This window comes from Barbatula barbatula, assembly GCF_947034865.1.
Source record: "Barbatula barbatula genome assembly, chromosome: 3".
Lineage (NCBI taxonomy): Eukaryota > Metazoa > Chordata > Actinopteri > Cypriniformes > Nemacheilidae > Barbatula > Barbatula barbatula.
The window spans coordinates 6,818,323-6,835,460 of NC_136764.1; the positions used below are offsets into that span (position 1 = coordinate 6,818,323).

General features: G+C 41.0%; 1 protein-coding gene across 2 annotated transcripts; it reads left to right on the forward strand.

Moving 5' to 3' along the window:
* Window positions 1-3,595: 3,595 nt before the first annotated feature.
* On the forward strand, window positions 3,596-17,104 carry tle2c (TLE family member 2, transcriptional corepressor c). 2 transcript variants are annotated; one of them, XM_079452767.1, is made up of 14 exons: window positions 3,596-3,950; window positions 7,126-7,226; window positions 8,037-8,100; window positions 8,619-8,663; window positions 9,888-9,950; window positions 10,814-10,888; window positions 11,943-12,120; window positions 12,826-12,842; window positions 13,065-13,205; window positions 13,324-13,374; window positions 13,456-13,617; window positions 14,954-15,076; window positions 15,262-15,547; window positions 16,609-17,104. In XM_079452767.1, the coding sequence occupies exons 1-12, from the start codon at window positions 3,912-3,914 to the stop codon at window positions 15,074-15,076; spliced, it is 1,059 nt and encodes a 352-aa protein (XP_079308893.1). In that variant the 5' UTR covers window positions 3,596-3,911; the 3' UTR covers window positions 15,262-15,547; window positions 16,609-17,104. The 2 variants fall into 2 exon arrangements, with proteins under 2 accessions (XP_079308893.1, XP_079308894.1); XM_079452768.1 differs by lacking the exon at window positions 15,262-15,547.
* The last annotated feature ends 34 nt before the right edge of the window (window positions 17,105-17,138 follow it).

Sequence of the window (17,138 nt, forward strand, 5' to 3'; positions counted from 1 at the left end):
ATGCCTTTGGCAGATGCTTTTATTCAAAGTGATATTTAAAGTCCACAATGCTTTACTAGCAGAGGTACAGGAGCACAAATAAACTCCTTCATAGCTCTCGAATGTCTTTCATGTGCATGCATGTTCAAACTCTGTGTATAAAATAAGACGCCAGGTTTCAAATTTATAGGAAGGCAGACATTAAGTTGTGGCGTGTATGGTCTTGCAAGAGCGTCTGATTTGTCTCAACAAAGCCTCAAACACAATAAACATCTGTCAGAAAAAGGCATAGGGGTTTGGAAAACCACAAGAGTTCGTTTTTAGGGGAATTTCCATTTAAGAGGTATTTTCAGAGGACAGTTTCTCCCTCTGACCAGCAGGCGGCGCTGTCGCATTACTGTGGTAGGACCACGTGCTCGTAGTAAATAGAGAATTGTGGAGGTTAAATTTGATAATTTCCTCGAATGTATCAACATTAAAAATGTGATTCGGGTCATTTAATTGTTTGTTTTACAGCCAGAAATCGTTTTTATGATAATGTAGCTTCGTTGGTGGCCTTGAGTGTGTTATGATGCGCAATAACGTCTAAAATGAAATGGAATTGCGTGTCATCAGTGTATCTCATTACATCTCGTCTCCATTTCTCAAACGTGACAATGTTGCGAGAGCTCATTGCTTTAAAGACACACACAGCATTAACTTGCATGCTTCAGCAGCCAAATGTTAGCACGTGACATCACGGCAATTAAAATGCATTTCTGCAGCATTTTTCATAATTGTGCATTGTTGCAAAGCATCTTTAAAGAAACTTAATTTGATCACAAACAATAGCGTAGAAATACTATTTAGACTGACCCTTAAAATATGACAGTTATACAGGACATTATATTTTATATTGTTATACAATTATTGCAATTTCTTTAGAAAAGAATTGTTTATTGTAATCGGATGTATAACAACACACACACACTCCTTCCTGCAGCCTCTCTCTCTCTCTCTCTCTCTCTCTCTCTCTCTCTCTCTCTCTCTCTCTCTGTCTGTCTCTCTCTAAAGCAGGAAAATTAAATATAAACATTCTGTATAAAATAAAATAAGAGTATCCTATATAAGAAACAATATGTACACATCAATACAGACATAAAAGTGCAAAGTATTGACAAAAGTTCTAAGTGAAAGTGACAGGATCCTGTCATAAGTGTCAGTGTTGTGTTGTGTTGTGTTGTGTTGTGTTGTGCTGGTTGTTGCCCTTTTGTCGTGACAGGACTTCACGTATCTCGCCGCCAGGTTTGAGCTGATGGGCTTTTCTCCCAGTATGTATGAGACTGATGACGTTAGGCTTTGTGATGGAGTGTTTCTGTATCGCTGTTCTTAAGGTGGTTATAGAATTTAATCGCTCTTTTTTGTATTTTAATTATTAGAGGATATAGTCCTAATTCTGCTCTGCAGGCGTTGTTTGGGGTTTTGCGTTGTACCCGTAGAATGTTTTTACACATTTCTGTTTGCAGAGTCTCAGTTGGGTGTTTGTCCCATTTGGTGAACTCTTGGTTGGTGAGGGGACCCCAAACCTCACATCCATAAAGTGCTATTGGTTCCATAACGGATTGGATTATTTTAAGACAAATTCCAGCTGGGATGTCGATTTTTATATTCCTTTTGATAGCGTAAAAAGCTCTTCGTGCCTTGTCTCTCAGGTCGTTCACTGCCTTGTTTAAGTTTCCGGTGTTACTGATGTTTATACCGAGATATGTGTAGTTTTGGGTTTGCTCTAAAGGCACGTTGTTGAGTTTAAAGTTGTGATGTTGGTTTTGTCGACTATGCCTTTTCTGGAATATCATAACTTTGGTCTTTTTAAGGTTCACTGATAGCGCCCATGTTTGACAGAAGGTGTGCAGGATGTCTAGATGTTGCTGTAGACCCTCTTTTGTGGGTGACAGCAGCACCAGATCATCTGCAAACAAAAGGCATTTCACTTCAGTAGGATGGGACCGGGTGCTGGTGACTGTTCTAAAGCCCGAGCTAATTCATTAATGTAGATGTTAAATAGAATAGGACTCAGACTACAGCCCTGTCTACAGAAGTCTGTGTGCTTGTTGCCTATTTTAACTGCAAATTTGTTATCCGTGTACATTGATTTGATGATGTCGTAGGTTTTTCCTCCAATGCCGCATTGAATAAGCTGAAGGAAAAGCCCCTCATGCCAGATTGAGTCAAAAGCTTTTTTAAAGTCAACAAAGCATGAGAAGAGCTTTCCTTTATTTTGGTTAATTTCTTAGTCGATTAGAGTAAGTCTCTCTCTCTCGCTCTCTCTCTCTCTCTCTCTCTCTCTCTCTCTCTCTCTCTCTCTCTCTCCATTCATTTACTCTGGTTGATGGAGATGTGCCCTATGGCAGAAGTCTGACATGATATTTCATTAAAGTTCCTCTTCTAAAGTTTCATTCCTCTTCCTGTCGCCACTCATCCCTGTTTCATTTCTGCCACTCCCCACCCACACCTTTATTTCTCCTCCCGTCCCAGTTGCGTATGTAAATGTTTACATTGACCGTCAAGTCACGTGTCAACGTTTGCAGGTAAACAAGATTTGAAGCTTGATTGAAACGTGTTTATTTGTGCATGTTTGGGTTTGCTCATTACATCTCCTATACAGATGGTCACATGGGATCATTATCTCACGGATATTCATAGGTCCTGCGCTTCTTGCTTTCATGGCTTTATGCGGCGCTAAAACTCCATTACCCATAATGTCGCGGCGCGCACGCGCTTTATCTCTCCTTCACTATTGGTCCAGATCAACGTTCACGTCATGACCCAACGTGGGCACCCATACATCTCATTTGCTTTTGCTGTCTTCTTATAAGCCTATACGGGAGAGGCTGGCAGCCCCGTCGTGGAAAGAGATGTTAAGGCTGCAATGTTTGTACATTATGTTCCGTGTTATGATATGAGCGTTTTGATCCGCCATCTAAGTATTCTGCAAGGTTTTCTAGTTCAGTTCTTCATTTTCAATAGAGTGACAAGTTGGATTATATATGATTTACTTGCACACGTGTTTGTATGACGTTTGTCCTGTTTATATAATCTCCATAAGCAAATGTGAGCGGTCGACCTTAAAAGTGAATGTCAAGCTCACGGGCGCAATAACACAGTCAGGAGAACCGCTGTTCATTTTCTTTTCTCCACTGATCCCTCGCTCCTCCTCTTTCTCTCAATCTCATATATTTATTGTAGATTTTCAGTAACCCAACCCGCCGCACGCTGCCTGCAGTTTGGCTCGCTGTCAGCCCCATGTGTCCGATTCGTGAACGAATCTTCCGTCCGATTCTTTTCAGTGAGTCGGTGGAATAGATTCCGGACGCGCACCAGCTCTATAGTATCCAAGTTACAAAGGGAATCCAAGTACAGTCCAATTATAAACACAGAAATAGGCACCTAGCAAGTTTACTACGTAAAATCGTAGTTTGAAACAAATGGTTTACTACCACAAACGTTTCGTGAAGCTTCTCTGGTTCCAATCGAAGACATGGACTTTGTAACGTTACTTGGAAAACCCAAAGAATCGTTTGGGAAGTCCAAACGAACCGATTCTCTCAAATGAATCGGACCTCCCGCCTGTGTGTGTGTGTGTGTGTGTGTGTGTGCGCGCGGGTCAGCGCTGTTTATGCTCCTCTGATCTCCGCCGCGCGCTCCGTGTGCACGCGCTCAGCGCAGGGTGATCTCGTTACATTGTAGCGCGGCGTAACTGTGCGTCGCGAAGAGGAAGGACGCTCGATCCGCGCAAACGCGACGTTTTTAAACTTTCCGTCGGATACATTGGGATTATTCGGATACTCCGGGGCGCGCGGAGTGCGGGAAGCGAACGGGGCGATCTTGATTTACGCATCGAAAGGGAGATTTGGTGATTCCGGACTCGCTCCTGACCATCGAAAGCCCCGTGAATGACCTCCAGAAGCATGTATCCGCACGGAAGACCCCAGGTACAGCCGCGTCACGAACTTTCCCTTCGCGAGCGAACGGTGACCCGCGGGGCGCAGTTCGGGCGCCCGGGCTTTAGAGAATCGACGGCCCGTTTTAACGCGCGCTGTGTTTGGTGTTAGGGTCACCATAAACAGATCATTACAGCGTTATGACCTGCGTTATATATGCGCAACACCCTTTCATTCATTATAACGAATATGACGTTAGACGGAGAGCCATGTTTGGTAACATAAATGCCCCTTTAGCCTTTTCATCTACAATAGTCAACAATTATAGTAATAAGAATTTAAGTTATGTGGGCCTGTTTCTCTATTTTCTTTATGTTGTTTAGTTTTTGCACCTTTTTTATACTTTAGCTGACACATGTGCATGTACAGAAAAAGAGGAAGAGCTAAAGAAAAAGGGAATTATAATTATTCAAAGCTAAATGTGTGGAACACAGAGAAAGGAAGAGAGAGAGAGAGAGAGAGAGAGAGATCTGTGGGCTTGTGCTGTGTTCTGGGGAGATGGACAGATGGGTGAATGAACGGTTTGTTTGAGTTACTGCTGCATGTTGCCACATATGGATCCAGGCCACCCCATTCTCCCCTGCAAATGTCATGTTCCATCATCGTCAAGGGCAACACGATATCACACACACACACACACACACTGCGCCCCACATCAAAGCTACCTTTGCATATGTTGGCATGTTATTACAGGCCTCTAGACATCCAGTTATGTGGTAAAGCGCATTAGCCTTAATGTGAAGATTTATAGTGTGGATAATGAATGACCTGTGAGTGTGCAAAGGTGGGTGCTGTTTTCATCAGTGTGTTTTATAGACTGTGTGTGTGCGTCTGTGTGTGTTTTCTGCGCCTGCTGGGTCCCTGATGATCTGACTCAGGTGGTCAGATTGTGTCTGCTCTCAAAACCCTGTCGGATCTGATACAGGATGCTGGGGCCTTGTTTTTCCTCTGGTAGGAATATCCGTCTCGGTGATTCAGTCACTCAAGTGGTCAGCCGATGTTTAGGTCATCGCTTGATTGACAGGTGAGCGTGCGGTCCTTTTCAGGCGCATTTCTGATTTGTGATGCGATCTACCGGGTCATCGTGTCACCAAACGTCTATAAGTTCTTTAATAAAAATATCTGCGAGTCAGAATAGCCAACATAAACTGTAACTGAACCACTTCTTTCGTCATTTATTCACACTGGCCGACTTTCGTCTGCAGAACACAAAAGAAGATATTTCGAAGAACGTCAGTAACCAAACAACATTGGACCACATAGACATTTCTCAAAATATCTTCTTTTGTGTTTCTCTAAAAAAGAGTCACCTATACAGAGACGCGAGGAGTAATAAATGATGAGGGATTTTTCTTTATTGAGCTTTTGGTCTGTGTCTGTCTGGGACAGATGATAATATCAGGTGTAAACAGGACATCATACGTGCAGCAGCATGTGAATGTGTGTGTGTGTGCATACACGCACGTCTCTTTTATCATCTGAGCGATTGTGACCATCATTACACTGAAGGTGCTAGTGATCCAATCTGCTTTTAACAGCACACCCTAAAATCGCATACTGTAAAAACCACAAACACACACCGAGCAGTTTAACACCTCTTAAAGGCTTTCGGTCTTACATAAACACTCAAACTGCGTCGAGTGTGTGTGTCGCTTCTCATCAGAGCGATATTGTGTCTAAACAAGCTTCTCATCAGGGCTGATGTTACAGTACTGATGTGCCTACTGCAATGAGATGCTTGTTCGGCACAGATGTGCTGCTTATTTTCCCCTCCCCAACATTTGTGTTTTGGCCAATCGCGGGGGTCCGCAGGGGTAGCATTGATTGGGAACGCAGCGGGTTCGTACGGCGTTTGCACACATGGCTGTAACCGCTCTTGTATTTGTGCCACATGTGCTGAATATTTCAGTAGGCTTTGGTTATTCACGGATCTGTGATTCCTCCCCCTCCTCTCTCTCTCTCTCTCTCTCTCTCTCTCTCTCTCTCTCTCTCTCTGTGTCTCCTCTCAAACTGGCCTGCACAGTAAACAGTGTAAGATAAATGACTGCGTTCTTTCAGGGCGAGTGTGAGAGGAACAGGCTGTGTGACAATTCATGGCTCTGTCACGCCGAACTCGGCTTCTGTACAACACCCTCTTGTTTCCTAACCACAGCACAACCTCTGAAAACTGTGGATGTCTGCTTTTCATCGTGTCCCAGCATGCACTTCTCTGTCTGTGTGTGTGTGTGTGTTACATGTAGTGTAAGTTATTATTGTACAGTCAGTATCTGTTCTGCAATAATGTGTGCGATGTTTATAATATATGGGCGGTTATATGGTGACACGTGGCACACATCTAAAACGTCATTTTGGTTGTATATTTAATGAGTGTGCGTCATATTATGATGGTTTTATGATGTCATATTAATAAAAGAACACATGAAATATGTGTCACGTTACAGTATCTATAATGTTTTAATGTAAAATCATACGTTTCGTGTAGTGTGACTGGTTTGTTTTGTGATCTCAGGGTGAGTTAGATGTGATGTTGGGTCGGTGACGGTGTGTTTGTTATCAGGGGTCATATCAAGGTGAATATAGAGAACGTGCCTGAGGCTTGTCTTGTGTTAGATAAACACAGCAAACAAAGCATTTATTGTTGATGGCAGGACTGTAGAAAGTGTCTTTCTACTGCAGTCAATGGCCATGTGTGTGTCAGTATATGCCTTTTGCTTGAGTGTGTGTATGTGTGCCTCTGTGTGTCTTTGCATGAGTGTGTAGCTGCGTTTTGTGTACATATACTGTTATATATCATAAACACACATTGTGTGTGAACGTTTGTCTATGTGTGTGCACGAGCGTGCGTGTCCTCCTCCAGAGCAGTGTTTTTAAATGCATTCTTCTCCTTAATAAAGCCACTTTATCACCGCTGTTTGTTATCTGTGTACACGTCTTTGAACAGCAGCAACAGAACATTGCTCACCGGGGCAAGCCAAGTGTGGAAATGATGTCATGTTTTTTCTTTCCACGGTAAACCGTGTCAACCAAACACTATTGGATATATAGCTTCATTGTAAAACTGTCCTGTTGTCTCAAGGTTGAAAGGTTTAGACATCAAATCTATCTGTAATGTGACTTTGTCGTAAAGTGTTCAACTGGATCTGTATCTCTTCTGTGTGTGTTTCAGGCTCCTCTGGTGTCAGGACACCCCGGCATGAAGTTCACGGTGCTGGAAACTCTCGACCATATCAAAGAAGAATTTCAGCTCTTTCAAGCTCAATATCACAGGTACAGATGAAGAAACAGCAGAACTGCTCTATAATGTGACTTACTGAATATTTATCAACTAAACGAAATAAAAGTGCTTCGAAACTACGACGTGTTCTATTCGCCAAACATGATGCAACCATTAGCTTTGTTGTTGTTTTGTGGGTGATAAATTGCGCTTTGATAGAATTTGGTGTATGATTATCAATGTTATGTATATAAGTGTCTTTCATCCATCGGTCTATACAAAGGCTGGAAGGTTTTGTTAGTATAAAATGTAGGGGCACTTCTTTGACATGTTGATGCCTTTCATTCATTGCGAGATGAATGATCTGCTCATGTTATTTGACGTCATGCACCTGCGTTTCTGTGAAACCGTATTCCGGATGTCTTGTAGCTTTTCAAGTAGGTTGTTGAAAAATACAGCTGTCTAAGTTGAGTGAATGGTGTCTTAGCCGCAGGTTGGATCACCTGTGCAAAAATGTTGAGATCACGGCGACAACTAGAAATGCCTGGATTATCTGACACAGACTATTAGCCTGATATCCAGTTAGCTAATCCAGATAGTCCCATTAGAAAAGCTACGGTTCTTCGTTCTTTCTAAAAAAAACAAAGAAAGAAAGCAGAGGAGTAACAAACGTTCATTTATATTAGTTTCACAATAAAATGAGACGAGATTGTTGTTTTTCTATCGTCTATATTTGTGGTTACGCTTTGTGGTGGAAGCGTTTATATTTTTGTCTCTTATTGACCACCGAGAGTCATGTGAGGACACCGAGTCACAAGACCTCTCGAGAGGATCTCACCCTTTGTGTGGCATTCTTTTTTCAGTCTCAAGCTGGAATGCGAGAAGTTGGCGAGTGAGAAAACCGAGATGCACAGACATTATATCATGGTGAGCTTGACATTCAACATACATCTGAGATTGTAGAAGTGGTCAACCAGTGCGGTTCTGTAATGGTCGATGTGAATCGAGTGCCCAGAATTGCGACAGTTTTAAGGCTTACATATATGATTTTGACCACGTTTAAGTACATTTTGATAAATTCAGCATGTCAACTTCTTTATGCACAATTTCAGAAGTTCTTACTTTCATTGAAGCACACAAGGTGCTTCTTGTAACATTCTAAGATCATGCTTGGATAACATGAGATTATCGCATCGGTCCATGCCAGCCAAAGTGCATGCTTTCGTAAAGCAAAAAAGAAATACAAAAGAACAGATCAACATAAATGAAAAAGAAACTAATCACGGATTTATTTTACTCAAATGATTATTCTGAGTAATAAAACATGTGTATCTACCCATTCACTTTTACTTCCACTACCCATTTACTGGTAAACGACAAGTAATGTTCGATCTGTGAGATTCCTTTCTTGAATGTAACTGGACTGTATGTGTTTTCTTTCACAGTATTATGAGATGTCTTACGGTCTGAACATTGAGATGCAGAAGCAGGTATGATTGATGTGTTATTTACAGTCTGTTTTGGTCATCCGTGTCGAACAATCTTTGTGGTATTTCTGTTTGACACATGTAATGGATTCAGATTGACTTTTGCTCTAACTCGCAATCACTCATAAGGCGATGGTTCACCCTAAAATGAAAATTCTCATCTACTCGCACTCAAGTCACTCCAAACCTGTGTGACTTTTTGTCTTCCGTCGAACACAAAACAAGGTATTTTGAAGAACGTTGTTAACCAAACTCCCCTGTTGTCTCCCATTGCATGAACACAAAACCACTGAGACATTTCTCAAAATATCTTCTTTTGTGTTCATATACACAGGGCTGTGCTTTAGAAGATAGGAAGCCTTTACACTTAAACATCAAATTCGATCTTCACTTTCACAGTAACGCTCGTATAACAAGTGGATATTTCGATCTGCTCTTTAACATCTGCAAGCGGTTAACAAACGCTTTAAATATGACATTTCTCCGGTTTCATTGTTTGAGAAGGGATGTGCGGTATATCCAGCGGGCCTGATCGTGTGTTTGGTTGTGTATTTACTCCGCGGCCGGTGTTAAGCCGAGCTATGCAGTATGAGCAAACACACATACACACAGTAGAGCGGGCTAATCCAGATAAAGCCCTCGATTCTCTCCTCATTTTTCAGACCATCTGTTTGAAATGTCTCGATTTGACAGTCTATGTGGGTCAGAGTGTGAGGGTTGAGCCATGTGTGCCAGTGTGTGTAGAGAGAGAGAGAGAGAGAGAGAGTGTGTGTGTACAGTGTATTAAAAGCACCTTTGGGGGTCACAGTTGTACCTTCGATATTAAAGCTGTTCACACCAGTCCAACAAACATTTCAAACCATTTTAACATTGACCCGATACAGACTGATCGAACACAATCTAAGGCTGGGTTCACACTAAACGCTAAACTCTTTATTCCTCGCGGTAAAAGTTCGTTATTTTCGGGCGAGTGACGTGATCTGACAAATATTTTCAACCTTCGCGGAACACGAGTTAGCGTTTATATGCGTCTTTGCATTGACTTTGTATGTCATTTACTCGCGCTAATGACTTGTGCTGGGTTCACACCAAACGCGACTCAATGACTCTCTTCTTCGACTGCACAACAATTTCAATTCAGTATTCGTCCTGTAACTATATCAAAATGATAACAATAGGTTTACACCGATCATGTCTTTCTTATTGTGTATTTGTGTGTATCTTCAGGCAGAGATTGTGAAGCGGCTCAGTGCTATATGCACACAGATCATTCCTCTGCTGTCCCAAGAGGTGAACAAACACACACACACACGTATCACACACATGTAAACACACACGCCCTCAGGCTATTTACACATGCATTATTTACAGCCGAAGTGTCATCGACTGCGCTTCAAATCACCCACCTCTATCGATCAATATTTTACACGCTTCTTTCAGAATGCACCACAGAGTGGATTCGGTTATTTTGTAAGAGGAAAGGCCTCAGGGAGTGTGACTGCCAGAGAGACAAACATCTGCTCAATGGCACTGTTCAGTTCACCCGCTGATGTGATCTGCTTCATTTGTTCGTGTTTTTATTATGAGGGTTGCGCATCAGGTGAAGTTTTGCATGTTTGGTCACGATCCTCTAATATCGTGAATATCTGGTATATTAATAGTTGTAGGCATGGTCTAAAATGAGCTCTTGAGAAAAACACATTGTAAAAATACTAGACTAGTTACAAACCGTCTAGCTGTGAGGCTTTATTGAGAATGCACACATAAAACGTCACTATTCATTTAGAACTTTGTTGCTTTCCTCCGATAGAAATCTTTTGATTTTGTACTTTGTGCATAGGACTGTTTTTTTTATTGCTCGTTGGACATGAAAACTTTGAACTTTTTGACACACTTTTTCCTGGACATCTGAAGAAGTGACGGTGTACAAGATGTTACACATGTCTCCCCCATCGCGTCTAATACACAACTATGTCATCAAAATGCAAGCATAAGCAAGAAATGCGTTGGAGTGATAATAAAAGAATGCAAAATACTTGTTTCACTGCTGGTAATAACTGGCCGTTTTTCTGAAACCACACGATGCTCGATTGTTATATTAATAAAGCGGTTGGTGTGTGTCGTGATGTTTCTGTGTGTTTGTATTGGAGCAGCATCAGCACCAGGTGGCACAAGCAGTCGAGAGATCCAAACATGTCAGCATGGCCGAACTCAACGCCATCATAGGAGTGAGTCTGTTTTCCTTTTCATCCTCTTCACCAATGGAACGTTAGAAAAGTTTCCGCCTGACCAGTCACAAGCAGAAACGTTAAAACTCGAATATAGCAGTAATGAGAGTTGCGATGTTTAAGATCTGTTTCTGGCCACACACAAAGGCTGTTTTTAAGATGTAATCCCATGATGCTTTTCAACAAGCTCAGTGTCAAAAATGAATTCAAGATGGCAGATGAGGCGAGACATGTTTTATTTATAAATAGTCAGATTTCCTGATTCTGCACACAGATGCTGCATCCCAAATCTATCCGTCCTAAATAATATTCGAAAGTAGAATTAGTATGTCCCAAATCCTTGTATGTTGAAAAGAGTATTCCGAAGATTCCCGGATGGTCTACTACTCCTGGTAGAAATTTGAAGTGCAGAATAATGCACAGCACACTCTAATGGCTAACATTACCCACAATCCACCGCGAGTTGGCGGAGTTTAGTCCACCGCATTAATAAAATAAAAACATTACATATGAAACATTGAATAAATACTTACATGGAAAGAAGAGCTGTATTTAGATGTCTGTGACAGTTATTGGCCACAATGTTGTCTAGGCGACAACGGACACTTCTGCTTCCTGTTAGTATGTCCCAGTGCGTGCATACAGTTTTGCTCCACACTTAAGTGTGTATACTTTTCCATAACAAGAACAGTACATACTTTTAGTGCATAGTATCAATGGGCGAATAGGGACACAGCAAATGTCTACCTAGCAGAGTTATTACAGTTTTGATTTTAGTTTTATTAATATTTTAAATTGGCTTTTATTTTAAGATCTTTAGTTTTGATGTTAATTTGAGCAATTTCGGTGTATGCTTCTGTCTTTTTATAATTTGTTCGTTTGTTTTGTACGTTGCTATTTAATATAAATAAATGTACATTTTAGTGTTTGTTCTATGTTTCATACTAAGATTTTTTTATTATATCATTATACAGAAATAATGGCAATTTTTGGTATAATAAAATAATGCAACATTTGACATTAGTTTGAAGTGTTCCCATCTCTCTCTTTACAGCAACAGCAGTTCCAGCATCTATCCCATCATGCCTCAGGTTTCCCTCTGACAGCACACCCCTCAGGACTGACTCTGGGAGCAGGCGCGAGTCTCATGGCTCTACCCGGGGCCTTCCCGTTCCCCCCCCACCTGGTCCCTAAAGACGACGGCACTAACCCTGAGCATTTGGACTCCAGAGGTACACATGATTTCTACTGTAATAAACATACCGATATAAAATATAAATGGTTTACAGAATAAAATGCCTCTTTAGAGAGAATACGTGCATAATGTAAGCCACACTATTGTCCTATGAAAGCCTTTATTTTCTGTTTGTTAAAAGAATGGTTCTTTCGATGGGAGTGAAACACTTTCAGGTTTCACCTGACTCGTGCGATTTTATCCTGAATCTTAAACATTTGAAATATGTTAGCATGACACTACTGAGATATAATCACTTTTTAACTTTGTCTACTATTTAGTTACTTGCTTTTGGTAGCGGAGGCTACCAGAAGAGGACATGACACGAAACCTCCCACAGGAACCACAACATGAACTTAAAACCAGATGTTAACTGACCTTTAAAAGTGTCGTTCCACGTCAAAATTATGTTTCAAACGGGTTTAAAGCTTCAGTAACAACGATTTTGACTAAATCATAATTTGGAACGGGTTAATAAACACACTTTTCCCTTTTAAAGCCCCCGCAGTTCATCGCCCTGTAAACTTTCACTGCATGACAAACTAAGACACGAGTTAAACAGAGATGGTGATAGAAAAGCAAAAGTTTGCAGCTTTATATAAATGCTTAAAATTCTGAAAAATTCATTCAATGTAACTGTGCTCATAATAACAGAACTATCAATTAAAAAAATGAATTCTTTTTTGTCTCTTTATTGTTGTAGATGGAGCTCCTGTCAGGGTGAGCATTGAAACATTCTGTGGTTTTCTGCTTGACTTATTGATCTGTACAAATAGAATTCCACATCATTGAAGTTAAACATTAGACATGCCAGTATGAGATTGTGTATTTGTTTGCCGTAAACAAACTATGATGTTTATAATCCAAATTTGATCCATGTGATCTTGGTCAGTTGATAAGTTATGTATTTGTGTTATGTGTTGTGAATTGTGTGTGTTTTAGAGTGGCAGTGGCTCTCCGGTGAGTCATCGCTCTTCAGGTCTGCGACTCGGTCATCCTCCTTCATCATCCTCATCCTCTCACACTGAGACGGACGGCAAGAGAAGCGGCTCAGAGCAGAGCAGCGCAGGACGATCACGGCAGGTGAATGATGATCAAAACTTCGCTTTGTTTAGTTTGTAAGCTCTTCATTCTGAAACATTTATTTCAGTAAGTGCTGAATTCACTCAGATGTTATTCTCGGGTTATGTTTTTGCTGCAGGAGAGCGACGGTAAAAGCGAAGAGGCGCTGAGAAGAGACGGAGCTAAAGAGGTGACTTTTTTTCGTGCGTTTATGTGAAATTCATTCACGTGTGTAAAACGACACAATATCATTTTCTTTCTTGGCTTGCAGAAAAGCACATCACCCGCAGGGGTCTCTCCCAGGTCAGCCGAAGGGAACGGACTGAACAGCTCTCCGCTTCCCCGGAGGAATGCATCCAGAGACGGACCGTCGCCGTCGTCTTCCCCCCACCCACATCCTCGCTCGCCCGCTCTTTGCAGGAGCCCCACCCAGGTACAGTTCCAGGCAGTGGTGAAGCGTTTGGGCATGCAGGTGCATATGGGCCCGGGGGGTTGGGGGCCCGCATCCAAGTTCATTCATGGCCATCTAGAAAATAATGACTGATCTCAGATCTGGTCTAACTATGGGCAGATGTGAGTGGGCCCTTCCCCTGGAAAAAAAGTGATTTGATCATTTCGCAAGCAGCTTCAGTGGCGTAGGGAGTATGATGGGTGACAAGTAGTTTGACGTTACATATGAATGCAAGATCGAATCAATTTTTTGCCAAACTACATTTTCATATCAGAAATACAAATAGATAATACTGGTGAAGAAAAGATCTGAAATGGCTTACAGGGGTTTATAATAGAGTTCTGGGGGTTGGGGGTAGTGGAGAGGTCTGTATTGTCCCAATTAGTTGGCATCCGTTTAATACATGGGTAATATATTTGATCATTTACGCACTCTCAAATCTCAGGACTTTTAATAACACCTAGAATAACTAAATCCACCAAAGGGGGTCGAGCTTTCTCATACGTAGCACCTGGATATCACATGGATATAACAATTCTTAACTCATAAAAACAATTTTTAAACTGTCATGAAATTTTTCATTTTTCATTTGGCCTGAAATGATACAAAGATTGCTAAAATCAACAGATTCTTTTGAATCTTTGTCACTCCTGAGGTTTGATTTTATTGAAATTCAACAGACACTGGACTGGAATGGCCACAATACATCTATAATTGCTGATAAAATGAAAACTTATTTTTTTTCCATGGCAAGCTACTTCTAGTATATACTCGGCATGTTTTAAAGGGACAGTTCATCCAAAAATGCAAATTCTTTCATCCATTACGCAAGTTGTTCCAAACCTGTTTGAATTTCTTTGTTTTGGTGAACACAAGGAAAGATATTTGGAAGAATGTTAGCCATTTTCAGTTCTGGAGCATCATTTGCTTCCCTCGTAGGAAAAAATGCAAATGTTAGTCAGAGGTGCCCCGGAACCGTTTGCTTTTCTAAATTCTTCAAAATATCAAATTTTGTGTTCGACAGAGCAAAACTAATTTTCACAATGGTAGTCAATGATGTCCGAGAACTGAAAATGGCCGACATTCTTCCAAATATATTTCTTTGTGCTCATCAGAACAATAAAACGGAAACAGGTTTGGAACAACTTGATTTTTGGGTGAACCGTCCCTTTAATGTGATATATCCAGTATATCGTGCGTCAGTGACTTATGGGTAATGAGACACCACATTGTGCTAAATTCACGGAAAGTGCATTCGAGATTTTTTAAGCAGTCCCGGACATTGGATGTTTAGCTTTTCCACCCCGTGTCATTTCAGGAAAAAGTGAGATCTCCTTCTCCAGCCGTCTCTCGTGATTCACTCTCTCCTGGCTCTCCGTCAGCTCCCCCCCGCCCTGTGTCCTCCTCCGCCCGTGGTTCCTCTCCCGCTCTCAAACACTAGGTAAGCCCTGACTCATGCTTTTAGAGGTTATGGTAAACGTGGGCGGCAGAGGGATCATTTTTTCACCTTCTTCAGTGCATGTTGGACTTTCAATATGAGCCGTGATCTAATCTCTGTTGGCTCTGAAACGTTTCACATTTCTGCAATTAATTTAGGCTGTTACACACATGTTGTCTTCTTCGCAGGACCCACTCCTAACCATGGAGTGAGACTAGTGAAAGACAGCCGCTACCCCTCCCCTGCCCGCCCTCCCCAGTATGCACAGGGGCCAATCCCAGAATGCACCGGGGCGGCCCCAGAACGCAAGGGACTTGGGCATCAGGTGCCTTGTCAGAAGCCCTCTATCCACCCTCGTGGCCACCGAGCCGAACTCTGAGCGAACCGCATCTGCGTACCCGTGCCGGGGCGTAATCAGCCAATCAGCTGTCTGACAACTGCGTCAGCCAATTAGAACGCAAGCTGAATATTCTTGTGAGTGGTCTCGCCCACCTCACACAATTTACTTTACAAAAAGGTTGTATTTGGTAACGTGAGTTTACCGGATGAAATAGCAATGAACAATATTCCTATAGCATTTCCTTATCTTAGTACATTTATTTTATTATTTACTTTTAAATGGAGCATTGTGTCTGTTAACTTTAGTTTATGGACCTTTTTCACGTTTCCGGGTTTCGCGGCAGCGGAGGTCGTCATAGTTGGGTAAACTTCTTAATAGGGAGACTCCCACAAATATATTTCTTGCTTTCTCATTTGCTCAAATAGCAAATGAAAAACTCAGGGATAGTATTTTCGCTACTATCAACAAAATGAAAAAATATAACGGCAGTCAAAAGAGAGAATGATGTCAAATTCACTGTGACTTCCGTAGACCCGTGCGTTAGCGTGAACTATTGTTTTTGTAATTTGATGCAAAGGTAATATACAAAGCAAACATACATTAAAAACAAATCTAATATAGAAAACTATGATTTATGATGCCGAACATGTCACAGGCAAATAAGAAAGATTAATAAAGGCTGAAAGACCTTATATAATGTATTGTTAAATCATGTTTAGTTTGTTAGTTATGTCAATGAATAACACTGAATAAGAATGAATTATAAAGTTTATCAAATTAAGTTGTATAAATGTGACCCTGGACAACAAAACCTTTCATATGGGTCAATTTTTCAATCATCTGAAAACTAAATAAAAAAAAAATTTGAAATCTGTTTCCCAACATTTTTGTTAGCATCCAAGTTTTTATATATTTACGGTAAGAAATTATAATCTTTAAAAAATATTTTCATGGACAATGATCTCTACATAATATCATCCTCGTGATTTTAGACATTAAAGAAAAATGTATCATTTTGACCCATACAAGATATTTTTGTGGTCCAGGGTCACATATGGCTATAACATGTTTTCTTGGCTGTAATGGGGATATTCATGATTCATCAGGATGTTGTACAATATTCATCATTTTGCATCATAGTTCTCTTTGATTTATGATGCATAATAATCTGTATTTCTTTCTGTATCTCTTTCAGTGTGACAGGCAAATGAAAACAAGATACGGATATCTACGTATCTCCCACACAGAAATGGACTGAGATGCACAGTCAAAATGAGTTCAGTAGAAGATGTGGAAACTTCTAGACAAACGGACATTACAGTTGTTCCTGTTGTACCTGCAGTTTCCCCCAACAGAAGAGGTTTCCCCCAAAAGTCGCCGCATTGTCCCCCGCCACTGACGCTGACCATAAAGAACCGTCTTTACATTAGTTTTGCACAGTATGTAAAACAACGTCACCTGCTATCTGCGTTTGCCGGTAAACTTTATTTTGTGAAGATTAACCGTTATTCACTTAATGATGCAATAAGATACAAGAAGCTGTTCTGCATTGTGAATATACTGTACATCCACATAACACCCAGCAAAGTCACTATTCATAACACAAAACAGCCTCAAAGCATTTATAAAACTGAATATGTTCAAATATCATGATAATATCAATCTCATTAAAACATTATTTTGAGAAAACACTTGATGATTTCATTTTTCTGTTACACAAACAAA

What these genes read in the sequence shown, in the direction of transcription:
- tle2c (XM_079452767.1), top strand. Translation starts at nt 3,912, where the DNA reads ATGACCTCCAGAAGCATGTATCCGCACGGAAGACCCCAG. An exon ending in ATCCGCACGGAAGACCCCAG is followed by an intron (nt 3,951 to 7,125) that starts GTACAGCCGCGT and finishes TGTGTGTTTCAG; the next exon opens with GCTCCTCTGGTGTCAGGACA. An exon ending in TTCCTCTGCTGTCCCAAGAG is followed by an intron (nt 9,951 to 10,813) that starts GTGAACAAACAC and finishes GTATTGGAGCAG; the next exon opens with CATCAGCACCAGGTGGCACA.